At 40.3% G+C, this 20,463-nt stretch overlaps 1 protein-coding gene across 1 annotated transcript in view; it reads left to right on the forward strand.

Annotated features, from left to right (window-relative positions):
• syne3 (spectrin repeat containing, nuclear envelope family member 3) overlaps positions 1-20,463 on the forward strand; it is a 75,208-nt gene that overhangs the window by 11,290 nt on the left and 43,455 nt on the right. The window contains exons 7-10 of the mRNA XM_068717782.1: positions 2,965-3,101; positions 8,953-9,127; positions 12,124-12,306; positions 20,119-20,262. Of these exons, the coding sequence (XP_068573883.1) occupies positions 2,965-3,101; positions 8,953-9,127; positions 12,124-12,306; positions 20,119-20,262 (639 nt within the window). The remainder of the gene's footprint in view (positions 1-2,964; positions 3,102-8,952; positions 9,128-12,123; positions 12,307-20,118; positions 20,263-20,463) is intronic.

Below are 20,463 nucleotides of genomic sequence, written 5' to 3' on the forward strand. Positions count from 1 at the left end.
CATTTCCAGGGCTTTGGTATTGTGAATTTTGTTGACTGGCACATCTAAATGAGACAGAGCCTTTGTTGCTTTTGTTAGTTGCACCTGTTGCTCCTCTTGCTATGTAAGTCAAAATATCCACCAAGAGAAAGGTCTATGGCCTTAAAATGACAAATACAACGAAGGTGGAGGAGCTGCTTAAAGCTGAAAAAAGAGATGGACGTTGGTGCCTCTGCTTCAGAAAGCTTATAGAACAGATATAGTAACAAGGTCTCAAAGTACACTTTTAAAAGATTATTTTTTTCAGTTTTCAATTGTGAAAATGTTCTATATGTTCTAATGTTCCAAACATTTTTTGTTTGCACTACATGCATTTATTTGATATGACTATTTATATGTTAACAGTGCATTGAAACACAGGAAGGTGTAAAAAGTGTCCATTGGAAGTGTACTGATGTTGCTGTTTCTGATGTGCAAAGTGCTGTGGTGGAAATATTCCTATACGTGAGTCTTTTACTGCTGAAAAAGGAATACCGAAAACCAGGTTGTCTTTTAAGTATTTATTCTCTGCGCAAGGTTCAATCATCATAACAGAATGCGTACAGTCTCAGTGAGGAAGAACCAAGAAAAAAGTGAACAAGCTTTTTTTATACACAATGAGCAAACGTGGGGGCCGACTTTTTAGTCTCAGACTGAAAACAAACAGCCAGCAACCAAAACCAGCGGCCCAAAGGCCTTGGTGGTGGAACATTCTCATACAACACAGTTAGTTATCTATGTGAACAGGCAAAGGAGAAGGGAGTTCAGAGCAAAAATACTTATGCATGAATACAATATACTGAGTAGAAATATATACTAAGTAAGTAGAAATATATACTATGTAAAAAATTACCATTACAGTGTAAAAATTACAGCTTTTTACTGTGCATTCTGGGATTTGTTTTCTGGAGCTGATAAACAAAACGTCTAGAACTATTTGACGTCATGCTGCATTCATGCAGTGTTGGTATAATAGGAAGACCAGGAAAACCTGTCAATTTGATGTATTCCAGGCATTATTCCAAGATGGTTACCCCCACTGTTAGCCTTGTAGTCACCCCATGTAAAGGGCCTAAATTAGCTATTTTTGTTGAGTTACATATTTGTCACAATTCAAAGTGTATTCTTGACTATAATACATAATTTGTCATAGATCAGGATATAGCTCTTTTCTATTTGGCTAAATGACTGTATAAGTGATAATATGGGTACTGCCCATTGTTACGACGGCCCATTATTCCAAAACCCCAATAGTCAGAAAAATGTCCCATTTGACTGAAAGCCCATTATCCCGAAGATCACAACAGAAGTCATTTAAGGATCCCTTTCCTATATAACAGGTCTATACCTTGTTCTTTTATTAAACAAACTAAATAGTCTTATGTTATTTATCTTATTTACACGACGGCATGTCATTTCTGTCTCTACATGGTCACGCGTTTACCATTCTCCTCTGCTCTCTGTATCGTGCACGGCGGAGTTCCGCCCCGATCACACAGAGACATGTACGCGCACACACAGGTGAGCACACTCCCACCAGCGGACAGAGAGTGCGCGTTGGAAAATATGTTGCGTCAACCACCTGAAAAGCAGACAACAATATCTGCGTTTTTTAAACGCTCCCATGTGGTGAAGATGGCAACACTCGCTCTCCTGCGAGTAGCAGCTGGAGTAGCCCTCCTGCTCCGGGTCCAAGTATAGAAAAGAGCCCAAGTGCTGCACGCCCTACCCCCTCACAAGCAGCTAAAGTCCAGTCACCACCGGATTTTATTTAGGTTTTTTCAGTTTCCCCTCTGACAGCTTGGCTGTCCCCTATTCATTTGCCCCATTCAGGGGAGAATGAATAGGGGATTATTTCAGTTTTCTTTTTGGTTTTAGGAATGTTCTGTCGAATATGTAGACAGCATAAACACCATCATTCCTTTAAGTGTTTGTGTCGGTGTCCCCAAATCAGAATTAACACTAAGAGGCTGAATTTTTGACTATTTATGGTCCTTAAAATATGCCACAAACATAGCATTAAACTAGTGGTGCAACGGATCATAAAAGTTACGGTTCCGATTGTATCATGGATTGGAGTTACGGCTCACGGATTGGATCAGCACAAAAGAAAAAATGGAGTAAATAGAACTTTTAGAGGTTTGCCGCCAATACTTATTGCCGATCATTGATGATCCATATTGGCAGATACAGATCCCTTTTTTGTTTTCTTTGGTTATAGCAGCTGGTCTACAAGGATCCCGATGTTTTATTTTTGCCACCATCCCAAAAAATTATTTCAACCACTTTGAAGTCAGTGTTTTTTTGTCTTCATAAAATACACAATTCAAATGATAAGGTAATGAAAGATTGTATTTTCTTTTTTAAATTAAAACAAATCTTGTCATTAGTAGTTTTCATGATGTATTATATACTGCTTAGAGCTAGTGTAAACAGCTCTTAATTTATCTCTAATATCTATTTTACATTGCTGAAAAAGCATCTCCGTCAAACAACTGGATTTATTGAATTTATTCATTTTCCCTGAACAGAGCCTGAACGCATCATAATGTAACTGAACGGAATCTCCGTTCGTTAGCCGTTAGCGGTACTGCTAACGTTACTAGCTCTTCTCCTAACAATTTCAAAATGGAATTGGTTGTTTACAATGTAACATTATCAGGGATCAGCGAAAAGAAAGCATGAATGCCGATGTCCTGATCACATATTCTACTGAATATCGGACGATAACGATCATCAGTAAAACTTTATTTCACACTGTGATGGTTAACGTTAAATTGTGTCATTAATCAGCGGTTTACATGTGTGCCGAACCGTGAGGGGAGATTGATAATGGTTCATTACACCACTACATCAAACAGCAGCTTAGCGAGTGTGCAACCTTGAAGTTTGCTGCTGCTGTGGCTTGTGCTCACTTTGCTTGTGTTCCATACTTGTATCGTGCAGGGCGTGAGGAATACTCTGGCAGGGGAGGAGTCCCAAGTGGAACTACTCAAGGCTCAGCTCAAGGAGCTCTTCAGGTTCTCAGAGGACTCGCGTCACCTCTCTGATGATGTCCTGGCTGTTGTCAAAGAACATCAAAGGTATGTGACAGGAAGCTTACCGCTATTGAAAAACCCTGAAAGTCAAAACCTTGTGGACCATATGTAGGCCACATAATATGTTAAAACTTCCTTGTTTATCTACTTGTGTGTTGCTAATTCTAAAATAGGAAATATATCTGTGCAAATGTGAATTCCGGATACACATGCTCAGGCATGAAGAATTTGAGTACACCAATAAAACTAGTAAATACCTTGCAACTCAGATAAAACACCCATCCCAGTTATCAAAGACTCAGCACAATCAACTGAGGAAATAAATACAATTATAAATATTCTGTGCAAACTGTACTCAGCAGAAAATGACACAAACCAGGGTCAGGTAAACCAAGACCTAGTTAACAAAAGGTCTGGATCCAGATTTTCTGCTGGCCCACGTTTATGTAAATTAACAGTTGGTGTTCAGGATGCATCTGAAAATGTGGTCAAGGAAAGCGGAGAAGAAGACCACAAGCCAAAGAAAACAACATAGTTGACCAAAATCAGGTCATTATTAAACGTGCTTCTCGTGCATTTTAACAATATGAATGACTCAAAATATAATTTTAGACATCTGAATTGTATTTCCCTGCAGCAGGATGTCCTACTTAGCTTTTAGTGCTACTTTCAGAGATTTGCGAGGCTTAATGGAGTGCTCTAGTTTTAGATATTTAAAACTCAGACTCGAGTTAGCTGTTTTGAGCCATGTGTTCCCTGAGCTGGGAGGTCATTATGTTAAAGTGGTATTTTAGTTAAAACGACTAAAATTAGTCCAGTGAAGAAAAACGAAAAACAACTTCACAATTTGCTCTGTGACGTGTAACAAACCATTAGGCATCCCATTTGTGTATTTTGTTGCTTTAATGCTTTAATTATGCGCCCCAACCCTTTTTTGCCCCTGTTACTAAGAAATGGTGGCAACACTTTATTAAATGGGTCCTTTATTTCCAAATAGTTTCCGAATAATTTGTTGAGTTTCCTTGGAAGAGCTATGTGCTGTAGTGGTAAATGTAGAAATCATTAACCATCAGAAAATTAAGTTCAGAGATTCAGAGACATCATTTTAGTGAATTTAGTTAGTCCATCCATGCATCCATTCCATTTTCTGCTGCATATCCGGGGCCGGGTTTTCGTGGCAACAGGCTAAGCAACGTAGTGCAGACGTTCCTCTCACAGCAACATCTTCCAGCGCCACCTGGGGGATCCCACGGTGCAAGGCCAGTATTTTATGGAATAGTTTGTGGGCATATGTTTCTTGATATGCAGAGGTCTTTTTGTATGCTTTTCAGATTCTATCTATTAAGGACATTTCTATATGCCAGACATGTTTTATTACCTCTATAAATAGTAGCTTTCAATACTAATCCATTTTATATGCTTGTTCAATAAATTAAATTCTTCAAATGACATCTACTCCTTCATTAAATATCCACAATCTAAAAACATGCAGCTATTGTTTGTTTAACTGCTGGACGAAAGATGCCTCCTACTTCAATGAAAGGTCCATCCTCAGGGTTTGTTGCAATGAAAGTTACCAGTTTCCATTTCACTGCAAGTAGCATATTGGACCTTATATTGCAAAGTAGCGGAATCCTTGCTAAATGACAAGATCACACAAAAACCCATCTTGTCAGGTTTCAAGTAATTCAGTTTAATTCAACTCAATTCATTTGTCTAGCCCAAAATAACAAATTTGCCTCAGAGGGCTTTACAATCTGTACAGCATGTGAAAAAAAACAAGAAACCTCCAGGAAGGCAACAGCGGAGCGATCCCTCTCTCAGGATATGTAATGCATTTGTGTGAGGAGCTACTGGTATCTATGGTGATGTGGTTTAGGTGTGTGTGAGATCACACGAGAGGCTCCTAAAGAGGCTAGCGTAGCTGCAATAGCATCAGTTCTATCAGAACTGGAAAGTATTTTGTCATTGAAAGAAGAGTAAAGAACGCCTCTGAAGGCTTTCCTCCATGGAAAAGTTGTTTTCCAGATATCTTTTGAAAGTGCCTGCCCATTACCAAACAGTTTCCAACGACACCTTCTCAGATGGTTCTCTGTCACAAACCATCTGGCGCATCAGGTCATGTTGGACCATGATTTGCTTTCAAACAAGTCATCATGACATAAACCCCGCGGGTACTCTCTGGGTGCTAAACTGAGATTGAAGAGGAGCACAAAGAAACGCTCCAGCTTCAGCAGACGACAGTGAAAACAAACTGTGCTCACACACACCACTCAGCACAATGAAGATCTGACATCACAGCGAAGAACAATAATCAAAACACATGTTTTACTGGAGGGGAATTTAATATATGCCTCCCTATAAATAACTGCAGTCACACCCTGACAGTCCTTGAAGTCGCCTGTGACAAATGCTTCCTTTGTCAGGAGGAAATTGAGACAGAGCATGAATTCATTAGAAACTGCTGAGAATTGATTTATAAATAACAATGTGGCTTTACTTTTCCTTAAAGGTACTCTTGAAGTTTTTCTTGTAAACAACATCGCGTTCACTCTTTCTCTCTTTGTGCATTGGCTCATGTGTAAAACATTTGTAAAACATTTGCAAAGCAGATTTTCAAACCTGAATTGTAGTCAGTAGTCTTTCTCCTCACGCTTTGTGTTTTTTGATGTGTTACATCGGAATAGGAATGTAGAAATGAAGTAGGAATGTGCAACGAAACAGGGACCCATTTATTATAACATTGCTCCACAGCGCCACTAGTGGTCAACAACTGTAAAGGGTTTGGTGGCTGACAGGCTCGGATCAGTGTTCATATTTATTAAATCAAAAAGTTTAAGTGTCTTAATAATGTGTTATTCCAAAGATATAGTATAATACATAGTGCACATAGGTGTGTGAGAACAAAGTAACAGCTGCAGTCTTTTGCAGCCGTCCCTCTATGAAATGCTTACAGCCAATGAACAAGCCGGACAGAGTGACGCCTCCTCTTTACGCAGCAGATCTGTTTTTGCCGTAAGCAGCTTGCATCTCACTTGTGAGGTTTCATAAATGCCTTTGTTTGAATTGACGAATGACTGAAAATACATTTTTAATGATGCATTTGATTTGTTTGTCTTTAGACATACACAGTAAAACTTGTGTATTTTGTATTTAGAGAGAGAGCGCGAAGGAGAAAGTCAAGGGGTCCTCTCACTGTGTTTTAATGCAGCTGAATTCACAATGTACAACTCACAATATTCTGTTGTCAGACAATGGAACGTAGCTCATAAACATTATTTTCGCCATCAATTTTCACCGAGCTGCAGATGAAATTATCATTTTATGATAAGGACACCGTCAAACCAAATAAACAAAAACACAGGTTTATTACAGCAGCTATGCTTTGAGATTGGCCATTTTACATTTTACAAAATGAGGGATGAAAGTTAAAGGCAACAAAGGATATAGATATAGATGCTGTACCGGACCGCTGTGCTGAAGAGGGAGGTGAACCGGAAGGCGAAGCTCTCGATTTACCAGTGTATCTGCTTTCTGACCCTCACCTCAACTTTGGGGTATTGACCGAAAGAATGAGATCGCTGATAGAGAGCTTCCTCCATAGGGGGGCTGGGTTCAGAGATAGGGTGAGGAGCTCACACATCCAGAGGGAGCTCAGAGTAGAGCCGCTTCTCTTTTGCATTAAAAGGGCCAGCTGAGGTGGTTTTGGCATCTGACACCTGGACGCCTCCCTTTAGTTGATTATTCGAGCACATCCAACTGGTAAGAGCCCCAGGGTTAGACCCAGAACACACTTGAGAGATTATACAGGTGCTGGTCATATAATTAGAATATCATCAAAAAGTTGATTTATTTCACTAATTCCATTCAAAAAGTGAAACTTGTCTATTATATTCATTCATTCATTACACACAGACTGATATATTTCAAATGTTATATCTTTTAATTTTGATGATAATAACTGAAAACTAAGGAAAATCCCAAATTCAGTATCTCAGAAAATTACAATATTACTTAAGACCAATACAAAGAAAGGATTTTTAGAAATCTTGGCGAACTGAAAAGTATGAACATGAAAAGTATGAGCATGTACAGCACTCAATACTTAGTTGGGGCTCCTTTTGCCTGAATTACTGCAGCAATACGGCGTGGCATGGAGTCTATCAGTCTGTGGCACTGCTCAGGTGTTATGAGAGCCCAGGTTGCTCTGATAGTGGCCTTCAGCTCTTCTGCATTGTTGGGTCTAGCATTTTGCATCATCCTCTTCACAATACCCCATAGATTTTCTATGGGGTTAAGGTCAGGCGAGTTTGCTGGCCAATTAAGAACAGGAATACCATAGTCCTTAAACCAGGTACTGGTTGCTTTGGCACTGTGTGCAGGTGCCAAGTCCTGTTGGAAAATGAAATCTGCATCTCCATAAAGTTGATCAGCAGCAGGAAGCATGAAGTGCTCTAAAACTTCCTGGTATATGGCTGCGTTGACCTTGGACCTCAGAAAACACAGTGGACCAACACCAGCAGATGACATGGCACCCCAAACCATCACTGACTGTGGAAACTTTACACTGGACCTCAAGCAACGTGGATTGTGTGTCTCTCCTCTCTTCCTCCAGACTCTGGGACCCTGATTTCCAAAGGAAATGCAAAATTGACTTTCATCAGAGAACATAACTTTGGACCACTCAGCAGCAGTCCAGTCCTTTTTGTCTTTAGCCCAGGCGAGACGCTTCTGACGCTGTCTGTTGTTCAACAGTGGCTTGACACAAGGAATGCGACAGCTGAAACCCATGTCTTGCATACGTCTGTGCGTAGTGGTTCTTGAAGCACTGACTCCAGCTGCAGTCCACTCTTTCTGAATCTCCTCCACATTTCTGAATCGGTTTTGTTTCACAATCCTCTCCAGGGTGCGGTTATCCCTATTGCTTGTACACTTTTTTCTACCACATCTTTTCCTTCCCTTCGCCTCTCTATTAATGTGCTTGGACACAGAGCTCTGTGAACAGCCAGCCTCTTTTGCAATGACCTTTTGTGTCTTGCCCTCCTTGTGCAAGGTGTCAATGGTCATCTTTTGGACAACTGTCAAGTCAGCAGTCCTCCCCATGATTGTGTAGCGTACAGAACTAGACTGAGAGACCATTTAAAGGCCTTTGCAGGTGTTTTGAGTTAATTAGCTGATTAGAGTGTGGCACCAGGTGTCTTCAATATTGAACCTTTTCACAATATTCAAATTTTCTGAGATACTGAATTTGGGATTTTCCTTAGTTGTCAGTTATAATCATCAAAATTAAAAGATATAACATTTGAAATATATCAGTCTGTGTGTAGTGAATGAATATAATAAACAAGTTTCACTTTTTGAATGAAATTAGTGAAATAAATCAACTTTTTGATGATATTCTAATTAGCACCTGTATATCTCATCTGGCCTGGAGTCACCTCGGGATCCTCCTGGAGGGAGCTAGAAAACAATGCTGGGCAGAGGGACATCTGGAATAGCCTGGATCCTATGGCTGGATGGATGGATGGATGGACATTATAAATACAGCAAAAAAAAAAAAACTACATCATGAATGTGGCTGAACAGACTGGGCTTCTGTGTACGTTCAGCATTATTCTAGAGGTTGAATGTTACTGATTGATGTAGGCTTGATGCTCCCCACCATTGTAATTGTAAAGAGAACCTGATGACACCTGTGGGGAAACTTGACTTGACTCAGAATATTGTAGTCTCTCACTGTGTAATTATTTACTTTTGTTTTCCTTTGGTAAAAGTTTTTGGTTTATTATTATTTCTCACATATTATAATGTACGATATCCTAATCACAGCCTTGTAGGTACATTTTGTCATTCCATAGTAAAGTTCTCTGTCATAATTTGTGTGCTCATGTAACAGTGTGAAATGCAGAGCGACGAGGTTGTGTTCAGAGTCCGAGTCGGGGCTGAGAAACATTCTCCAGGACCCGCTGCTGGTCTACGCACAGTGGAGCCACATGGTCTCTCAGGTTGTGGAGGTCTCCGCTGAGTTCACTGACTTCTCCCACATCGCCATGATGATCCAGAGCATAGAGGTAAAACATACACTACATTTCCTTAAAGCGGCTATGATTAATGGTTTTTTTAAATAATTATAATGCATGTGTAATGTCTAATGCGAGAGGTGTCCCTCGTAGTGATGCCAAAGATTTATACTATATAATTAATATAGAGATGACCTTATCGATGGTTCGATCTAAGGAGCCTGATTCGACATATGGTTATAAAAGCAAAGGATTGTTCCATTCTGGTCTATATGGGGGTTCTGAATGTCTTATTTTACATATAATTGCTTGGTTTCTCCCAATAAACCATGATATATAGCCTATTTTGGCATAGATATCAACCTGTTAATAATAATTATGTTAAAAAAGAACCTATCAATCACTCCAGTGACGTGCGGTGAGGTTCGTGGCTGGTGAGGCACTGACACTACATAAATCAGATTTACAAATATATGAACCCAATAGAGTAGCTTAAATCACCATTCAATTGGCAGCTTGCACATTGACTACTGGTTGTTTTTCATATTTCATATCAGCGTTCTTTACACACACATCGGTAAGGTCCATATTTGATTCCACCGGGAGCGTTTCAGAAGCGGAGTGCACGCGGGCGCCACCCACGAAAATCGTGAGATTCCGCGATAATCTGTGTAACAACCACGGATGTATAAAGAGAACAACAAACACATAAAAGATTACTTTACCTGTCCGCCGTTGAATTGCTGTTGATTTGGTCATATTTCCTTGTTTTTTGAGACATTTTTAAGCTTGGATATAGAATCTTACATTTTTGTGGTCAAACTCAAAGCAAAATATAAGAAGAAGAAGAGAAGTGTAGAAGAAGAGCAACGACAGAACAAGCATAAACCCGACCCGTGGGCTCACGCCCTCTTCTTTGAGGTAGAGGTAGTGTTTGCCGCCCTTCTGTGCTTTTTCACTGCGGTTTAATGTCAGATCAGCAACACTAAATATGTTCTACACATACGTGAAATACAGTACATATTCTATGTAAAGAAAGGACATATAATAAAAGTGTCTACAAATATTACAGTGGTGACAAACAATGAGAAAGCAAAAGGCACACGCTCAACCCAGTTAGTGAGGGATTGCGCATTCTGAGGTGAGGAACAGCTCGTCGCTGCCTCACCTGTCTCCTATCTGTTTGAACAGGACATGCGCTAATTCAGTGATTTTGATTATACATAAATCATAATCATACTTAAATTACATTTATAGCACAGATCAGTAGAGAAATATTAATATTAATTTTATTTTAGCATTATTTGTTTTTTACTTTTCATAATGACAGGTGAGGCTCTGTCTCACCTGCCTCCCCTGACCGCACGTCCCTGAATCACTCTGGACGCTATGAGTATACGCACACACACACACCCTAAACATATGTATCTCGACAAAAAAACTTAACAAGTTCACCCTATTCATTCTCAAGTCGTCATGAACTTGAACTATGACATTCAGAGCATTAATACAGCACCAAATAACTATTATCCATGTGAAGATGTAGAGGAGTAAAGTCTACCTGAGCAGAGAGTGAAGTCACTCTCCCTCTGTGTATGTTGTGATCTGAGCTTCTCTGTGCTTTTTTTTCATAGTGTCTGAGCTCTGTCAACACTGTTGCTGTTGTTTGCGCTGTTAGCCGTCGCCATGTTGAGAGCCATGTAGAGGCAATAGATGTGCCCTGTATTTCCTTGAACAGTAGTTTCCAGCTAAAATGTCATATGCACTCTGATGATAATCTGTGATTGTTCTGCTTTGCTTTCACTACACACTCCAAAACCAAAAGCTACTTTTCAAGCATTCTGAGCAGTTTAGTGACCTCCATTGCACATAAGGGACCTGAAGCTCTGACCCTAATTGTAAATTAAACAACTTTCCAATGTGCTCCAGTTGTTTCTAAACTACACAGAATGTCAGTGGTTGCCACTCATCTTTGATTCTCTGTCAGATACATATTCAGTAAAACTGTGAGACAGCTATCGAATGTGATGTCAGGGAGTTTCTGCAGTTAATTTCCTCCCTCATAAAGTCGTTTGAATTGGTCTTCAGGCCAAGCAGGAGCTCTGACAGAAAACTGTTCAGAGGTACCGTTTGTTGCATGTATCTCTCTCGTGCTCACTCTGTTACACAATCACATAAAATGATGCGGATAAACAATGTCAATCAATACCTGTCAGGAGGCAATGTGCTTCCAAGGGTCACCGAGGAGAAGGAAAAAAAAAGCTCAAAAAGTGGAATTCTGCTTTCTTGCTGCCTACACATTTACGCACTCTTAAAAAAAGATCAGAAAGATTTATAACTCTCTAATTTCAAGTCTACATGTAAAAGAAATTTCAAAGTCAAAGCTTGTGTAAGAGTTGCGTCACTGTGGCAGCACTCTAGTATTCTCGTAAAAAATCCATATGAAGTTCTCTATGAAATTCTGCAGGAGAAGTTTTCTGAATGACATGTGAGTAACTATGGGGATTTGTATGGAATACCATTTCATTCAATATTTAATAAATACATGGATTTTTAAATATGCCCATGAAATAAAAAAGGAGACAATACATATATAAATAAATGTGAATATGAATATATACTGTAAATTAGTTAATATAGTTCAATAAATAAATAAAAACTTACTTTATTATTTTTTACTACTGTTTATATTTCAGGGGACTTTTATTTATTTTCTTTTAAGTCCCCTGACATAAATACATGTGGAATTATGAAACAATAGTTCTCTGAATTAAATAAAATTAGTCCTTTGAAAACCTCCTTTTTAAAATAAAAAACTTTTTTATTTATTTAACTATATTGCCTCATTTATTTCAGGATTATATTTGTGTACATATTTATATATTTTATATTGAATGACACTATAGATTTGATCTGTAAATTAAATTCACTAATCTTTGCAAAATCTTTGTGGCAACCCCTCAGCAGTGTGGAGCCTTTAAATAGGGGTGGCCTGGATAAGTTTGAACAGCAGACTTCATGTGCTCTCCAATGACCTTCTATTCTAGGGTCTGCTGAAGGCCAGTGTCCAGCTGCAGGAGCGTCTCAGCCTGTTGCAGGTGAAGGGTGACCTGCTGGACTCGGTGTTCGGTCCCGAGGGGTCCGACAGCCTGCAGGGCGAGCTGAGTGCCGCCATCCGGAACAGAGAGCTGCTGCATGCTCAGCTGCTGCAGAGGAAGAGCAGGCTGCAGGTACTAACATGCTGTCATCCATTGGCTTCACTGCATCTTCAGTTTGAATGCGAACGACAGTCATTGCTAGTTTCAGACTGATGCAAATGTACTTGCATCCATTTACGCCCGTAGGAGTTTGGTGTTAAAATGAGGTGTGGTTTTATCTTTAGGCGGCAGAAAGATAGTGACCAATAAATCCCTGGTCTAAAGTTGATAGTGCAGTATTTTCCGTGTTCAACTGACGACAAAAGATTTGTCATCTTTCATGCAGGACAGCCATGAGACGTCCTCACAAAAAGACTAGCATGTCCGATTTGTTTTGCCAACATGTCGTCTGTCATATGTCAGACAAGTCACAGTCTGACAAGAATTTCTAACTCTATAATTGCCTAATTGGACAGAGTGACCATCTCAAAAGACCAAAAAAAAACTACCGTGATCATTAAATCTGATCCTTGCATTAAAAGTATGAAAATTAACTAGCAGCCACCTGTTACCCCTCAAGCTGTGTTTCTAATCAATTCTAAGCACATTTTTTAAATGTCGCAAAAAAGAAATGTGTTTCCATCTGGTTTGGAGCGAATATACTCAGCCAAAGAATTTTTTGGTCAGAAGTTGGCGCTATAGGCTACACATGGCTGTAATCCAGCAGTAAATAGAGTAGAAGAAGAGGTAGAGGTTGTGAACAGCAAGAAAAACAAGTCACCTTGGCCATCTAACATCTACAAGGGCCGCTGTGGCTCAGAGGTTGAGGGTCGACTTTCAGTCAAAAGACTGGTGGTTCGTCAAACCAGATTTCTTATTAGTTTAGAGGTTCCGATCTAAATTTTGTTTCATATTTGCTCTCATTATTATTGACCCAAGATTTTCCACATTGCCAGTGTTTTGGTTAATTTTGTAAAAATGTTGAATCTTAAGTACAGAGGTAAAAATGAAACACCAAAGTATGGCTTACATATTGTGCTTCTTTGTCATTTGCAAGTGCCTTCATCCTTTCAAGTGTTAGTTGTAAAAATAAATGTTATTTCTTTGGCTCCTCCAGTCCGTGTCCATGTGTCCTTGGGCAAGACACTTAACCCCAAGTTGCTCCTGAAGCCTGTGCCTACAGTAAATGAATGGGTGTGAATGTTAGATAGCCCTGGTGGGCAGGTGGCACCTTGCATGGTAGCCCCTGTCATCAGGGAATGAATGAATAAATGACACGTAGTGTAGTGCTATACAAGTACAAGTCCGTCCATAACTCCATCTACTAGACAAAAATGGAGACAGGTCTTCAGGAATTTGTTTCAACTGGGCAACTTTCATGTCAGCTAGTATTGGCCATGTTTCATGTTGTGCAAAAACAAAGACAATATAAAGATGTATCCCGGAAGACGCAGACAGCAGAAACAGCTGATCAGTCATGTGAGTTAAATGTTCTCTACGTCAGAATTTATTCGGCTAAGGCCTTTCCCTAATCCATTTAGCACATCAACTCTTTTTGACAAAGGCAAAAACAACCTCAAGCAAGGGTAAAAAATGTTTGCACAATTGAGGAAGTTATAGCAAATGTTTTGCGTTTCTAATGCGATACTTCATAATGTGCATAAGAAGAACCAAGAATGGAAACACAGCTGCGGTGTTATGTCCATTGGAGGAAGGTGAAACACACACACACACACTTAATAATTACACATTATCAGCCCTGTAAATCAAAGTTATCAAATTCAATTTCAATTAAAGCTGCAAGCAGCGATGGACGGGCCCTCGCACCTTCCCGCGTCTCGGGGGTACTGGCAGGACACTGGCAGACGCGGCCGCGAATGTCTTTGATCATCGGACAACGCGCCCCAGAGTTTAACATATTTTTCCCGCTGGACTCTGCGATGCTGGAAATTATGTCGTGCAAATATTCCACCAGTTTCTGCATCCACTATGTGGCGCTACAGAACACACGCAAACATGCATTACGTTGCTCTACATCAAGTGCAGACCACATGTCAATGTCATGTAAATCGGATTCCGTCTGTCACATAACGCTGACTTCCTGTTGCCAGTAGGTGGTGCTACGACTTTGAGTGATAATTGGCTTGTAGACATCCTCAGGCAGTGACTGTTATCAAGTATGGCAAGTTTGGGACAGATTTAAGCAAGTCCAGTGGAGTTACATCAGCTTGTTGTTTAATGGAGAATCTCGTAAAATGGCCGCCACACCACGGCTACGTCATTCCATCAAACGTAAAGCTTTGAGTAACTTTTAATTGCATAGATCTTTAGATTGTACTGACCAAATTTGATGTGGATTTGACAAAGTCCCTAGGAGGAGTTCGTTAGTATAGCGAATAGAAATCAAGGGAAAATTCACACAAAAATCAAAATGATTTTAGAGTATGGTCCCAAGAGACTTTTTTTTAAGTCTATATGTGATACATGTGCCTCTTAAATTTCATACATCTAGGTCAAACGTATTTCGAGGGCTGCATCGGCAAAATTTTGTAGGGGGCACTGTTGAGCCAACTTGCCAATCTGAAACATTAAAATCACATTAGAAAACTACATTCATGATTTTAAATGTGTTTGCCATGTTTGGTTCTGGTTGGAGCATGTTTAGTCACTCAAAAACACCTTCGTTTTTCATGGCGAATAATGCATCGCCACGGCAACGGCCTTTCACAAAATAACAATCTTTGAGTAACTTTTCATCACAAGGGTCTTCAGACTGTACTGACCAAATTTGAAGTCGATCTGACTAATTTCCTAGGAGGAGTTCGTTAAAGTATAACGACTGGAAATCAAGGGAAAGTTCACACAAAAATCGAAATGGCCGACTTCCTGTTAATTTTAGAGCATGGTCCCAAGATACTTTTTTTTAAGTCTCCATGTGATACATGTGCCTACCAAATCTCATACATGTAGGTCAAACGTAGCACTGGGGCTGCGTTTTTTAATATTTGTAGGGGGCGCTATCGAGGCAATTTGAAACAGTCGAGACAAAAAGCCAAATTAAATAATTATTTACATCACCTATGACACCTGTGTAAAGTTCTAAGGCTTGTTGAGCATCGTAAGCCACATAAAAATAAGCTTAATTTTTCATGGCGAATGACGCGTTGCCACGGCAACAGCGTTTTGCATCAACTCACAATATTCATGATGAAGCATTATCAATGTCTTACGGCTTACCTTACCAAATTAAAGACTGATCTGGGTAACTTCCTAGTCAGAGTACATCAAAGTATAAAACTTGTCATTTCCTTTTGCCAGTAGGTGGCGCTATGCCTTTTTGAAAATGTTGGCATGAGAATGTGCTCAAGACTGGACCAGCATCATGCATAACAAGTTTGGGGCAGATTGAATAAAGTACCTTGGAGTTACAACAACTTCCTCTTTCGTGGCGAACGGCACGAAATGTGCGTGACATGGGCACCACATAAAACAAAGGTCGTTCAATGTCAGTAGACCATTTTTACAAATTTTCATCATTAAAGTCTTTAGATCACCCTGACCAAATTTGAAGTTGATCGCATAAATTTTGTGGGAGAAGTTTGTTAAAGTACAACGCCTGAAAACGATGAAAAATGCCTAAAAATGCAAAAAATGGGAGGATTACTGTATCGCCCCCGAGTGGTTGTATGGAATAAAAATTTGAGTGTATGTTACAGAACACAATGTGGACATACACACCAGATTTCGTGATGATACGCCACATGGTTTTGAAGTTATATGTATTGCTGTAAAAGGCCACGCCCCTATGAAATTCATTGGTCCATATATTCCTATTGCAATGGGTTATCAACAAGCTTTTAGTAAGTTTTGATGATATAGATCCAATAATGATCCACAGCAAATTTGGTACCAATCAGACCCAGCTTGTAGGAGGAGATTGTGAAAATGTGTTTTTCACAAAATTCAAAATGGCGGAAAATATTGGGAGGCGGAGCTTAGGGGTCTGATTGGCTTTTTTGTAGAGTAGGTGGAGGTGGACATGTGTGTCGAATTTCAAGTAAATCGGACACAATGGGTAAGAGTTGCCGCAAGGCGTTGTCGGTCAGACTTCTAGGGGGCGCTAGTGAGCAATTTTTTGATACTTAAGCATGGGACCTATAAATTATCAAATTTTCTCGCAGTCCTGGTATGCTTGCCAAATATAGGGAGTTTTGGGATATGATAAAGCCCCCAAAAAAGCGATTCATTTGAGAGAAAAAGAATAATAATAATAATTAAAGCTGCAAGCAGCATTGATCGGGCCCTCGCAACGTCACACACGTCGAGGGTACTGGCAGGACTCTGGTTGATGCGGCAATGCATTTCTGTGACCATCATACACTGCATGCACAAGTTAGATGATATTTCCTGCGTCGACCAGCAGCATAGCAAGACCATGTTGCCAGGTCTTAAGCCTCAAATGTTTTGAGTGTACCTCCGATACAATCATAAATGTAAGCCTGTTAAGATCATTAACAAAATGAACGTGTGAATGTGCTTCAGTATTTGTAACATAACAGACCGTCAGGTTACTGGGATGGAGTTCAACTCCCTGCAGTGTCCTACTGATTGTATTTGGACTTACATGAAAGTTAACAGAACAGCAGTGTCATTTGTTTTTACTTGAACACTTTAATTTGACACTGTTTTCATTTTAAGCTCTTCTGTAACTTTAAATTGTAGTGTGAAGCATTCATTGTAACATTTAACCTGATTCTCATGTAGAAGCTCTAGACAGATCATTTATACTAATGCCCACTGACATGGTTTGAAAAACACTGTTGATTAACTTTTGTTCTCCAAGCATCTTAGTTTGCACATATTTAGATCAGAGAAGTCTTTTTCTCATGGTGTGCCCACAAACCCTGTTTGGGCCGCTGTTATTATAGAATTCTGTTTACGTCCGTGGTTGCCAATAGGTGGCGCTATGACTATGAGTTAATATTGGCATGCAGAAGTCCTAAAATCACGACAGCAATCAAGCATGTCAGGTTTGGGGCAGTTTTGACAAAGTAAGGTTGAGTTACAAAAGCTTGATGGATGATGGCGAATCATGTAAAATTGCCGCGACACCAAGTCCATGTTATCCGATGAAACATCAAGCTTTTAGTAACTTTTAATCGTTAAGGTCTTTAGGTTGTTCTGACCAAATTCTAAGCTGATCGGATTATTTCCCTAGGAGGAGTTCGTAGTGCAGCACCTGGAAAAGGAAATAAAACCACAAGAAATTCATACAAAATTCAAATTGGCTGACTTCCGGTTGGGTTTAGAGCATGGACCCCGAAGACTTTTTTTTAAGTCTACATGTGATACACCTGCTTACTTAATTTCATACATCTAGGTGAAACGTACTGCGAGGGCTGCATCGTCGAAATATTGTAGGGGGCGCTATCGAGCCGAGTTGCCACTCTGAAGCATTAAAATCACATCAGATAACTACATTCAGGATTTTAAATGTGTGTGACAAGTTTGATTTTGTTTTGAGTATTTTTAGCCCCTCAAAAACACCTTTGTTTTTCATGGCGAGGAATGCGTCACCACGGCAACGGCATTTCACGAAACAACAAGCTTTGAGTAACTTTTAATCACAAAGGTTTTTAGATTGTTCTGACCAAATTCTAAGTTGATCTGATTAGTTCCCTGGGAGGAGTTCGTTAAAGTAGAGCCCCTGGAAATTGAAAAAACGACACTAGAAATTCAGACTAAATTCAAAATGGCTGACTTCCGGTTGGGTTTAGGGCATGGCCCCAAGAGACTTTTCTTTAAGTCCACATGTGATACATGTGCCTACCAAATTTTGTTAATCTATGTGAAACGTACTGCGAGGGCTGCTTCGTAGAAATTTTGTAGGGGGCGCTATTGAGCCGATTTAACACTCTGATTGAATAAAATCATATTATAGAACTACATTTTGGCCTTGTGATCTGTGTGTCAAGTTTGCTTGTGTTTCGAGCATTTTTAACCTCTCCAAATGACCATCGTTTTTCACGGCGAAGACTGCGTTACCACGGCAACGGCGTTCAACGAAACATCAAAAGCTTAGAGAACTGGCATTATGAACTTCTTACATTTGTGTGGAACAAATTTGATGTTGATCTGATTTTCCAACTAAGAGAAACAAGCCAAAGTATAAAGACTTTAACTTACTGTTGCCAGTAGGTGGCGCTATGACTATGATTAAAAATTGGCTTGCAGATGTCTTCAGGCCTGGAGTTTAATCAAACATGTGAAATCTGGTAAAGATCTGATGATGCGGAGTCGAGTTACATCAGTTTATTCGTTCATGGCGAAGGATCGAAATTCGCAGAGCCGCCACGTCGCCACGCTTCGACAACTTCCTACAATTTTCACAATGAAGCATTAACAAGGTCTTAAGGCTTTTGTGACAAAATTTGAGAGGGATCCGATTAATCTGTGAGCAGTAGGGTGTCAAAGTACACAACCTATGACTTCCTGTTGCCACTAGGTGGCGCTATTACTATGATTCTAAATTGTCATATACATGTGTTCAGGGTCAGGATGTTATGACATCTGAGAAATTTGGAGCAGATTAGGCAATGTACAGCCGAGTTACAACAACTTCCTGTTTCATGGCGAATGGTGTTTTTTTGCCGCCACGCCACGGACACATAGTTCGATAACTTTTTGATCTTCGAGTATCGTTTCACTGCCAAGGTCTCAAGAGCATACTGACCAAATCTGAAGGCAATCGGGTTTAATCTCTAGGAGGAGTTCGTTAAAGTACGGCGCCTTGAAACGGTCCAAAAACGTCATAAAATTCAAAATGGCCGACTTCCTGTTTGGTTTAGGATATACCTCCTTTTGACTTTTTTGTGCGTCCCATCACGTTCCACATACCTACCAAATTTCATACAGCTAGGTGAAACCCAAAGTTGGGGCTACTCTGTAGGGGGCGCTATCGAGCCAAAATGTCATGCCGCAGCTGGACACCCCAATAATACTGGAATTTTCACCACGATTGAATTTTGTGCCAAATTTCAAAAGATTCCCAGTATCCCAAGCACCTTCTTTTTGCGATGAAACTGGTACGATAATAATAATAATAATAATAATAATAATAATAATAATAATAAAAAACATTAGAATAACAATAGGTCCTCCGCTCCAACTACGTCGGTGCTCGGGCCCTAATAATAATAATATTAATAATAAAAAACATTAGAATAACAATAGGTCCTCCGCTCCGACTACGTCGGTGCTCGGGCCCTAATAATAAAAAACATTAGAATAACAATAGGTCCTCCGCTCCGACTACGTCGGTGCTCGGGCCCTAATAATAATTCTTTGAATTACAATAGGGCCTTCGCCCGACTTTGTCGGTGCTCGGGCCCTAATAATTCTTTGAATTACAATAGGGCCTTCGCCCGACTTTGTCGGTGCTCGGGCCCTAATAATTCCTACTGTTTCAATAGGGATCTCGCGGCCCGACGTTGTCGGTGCTCGGGCCCTAATAATAATAATAATTCCTACAGTTTCAATCGGGACCTTGCGGCCCGACATTGTCGGTGCTCGGGCCCTAATAATAATAATAACAATAATTCCTACAGTTTCAATAGGGACCTCGCGGCCCGATGTTGTCGGTGCTCGGGCCCTACGTTGTCGGTGCTCGGGCCCTAATAATAATAACTCCTACAATTTCAATAGGGACCTCGCGGCCCGACGTTTTCGGTGCTCGGGCCCTAAATATAATTCCAAAATAGCATTTAAAGGATATGATAATAGTTTAGAAAGCCTGAGCTCCTTGTGCAGACCTCATTTAATTATGGAGGAGGTGAAAACAAAGAGGGCGTGCTCATGACTGGCTGTATAACAGCCCTCTTAACGATTCATCTCCCCCTCTCTCAGGGCTTAATCTCAAGAACCAAGGACTTTGGCGACGCCCATGAGCTGATTCGCTCCAAGCTGGCTGCTCTCCGGGACCAACTGAAGGCAGCTGACGGCCTCCAGCCTGACATCCTGGCCAAGAAAAGCCAGTCAGACCAGTTCAGGGTGAGTTTAATGCCAGACTAGAGCCCGGCCAAGTCGGAGTCCGCTCAAAATGTCAGCCGGAGCACCAGATGCTCTGAGCACACGGTCTTATTGTCGCCTCCTGCAGATTTAGATGAGTTCAGATCAAGTGCCATACAACTTTTCAGAAGTTACAGATGATAGCTGCAGTGCAGAGATCAGAAAATGGCTCAGTGTTTTCTC

The sequence above is a fragment of the Cebidichthys violaceus genome, unplaced genomic scaffold (genome assembly GCF_023349555.1).
Source record: "Cebidichthys violaceus isolate CVI_PGR_0920_01 unplaced genomic scaffold, fCebVio1.0.p SCAF_22, whole genome shotgun sequence".
NCBI lineage: Eukaryota > Metazoa > Chordata > Actinopteri > Perciformes > Stichaeidae > Cebidichthys > Cebidichthys violaceus.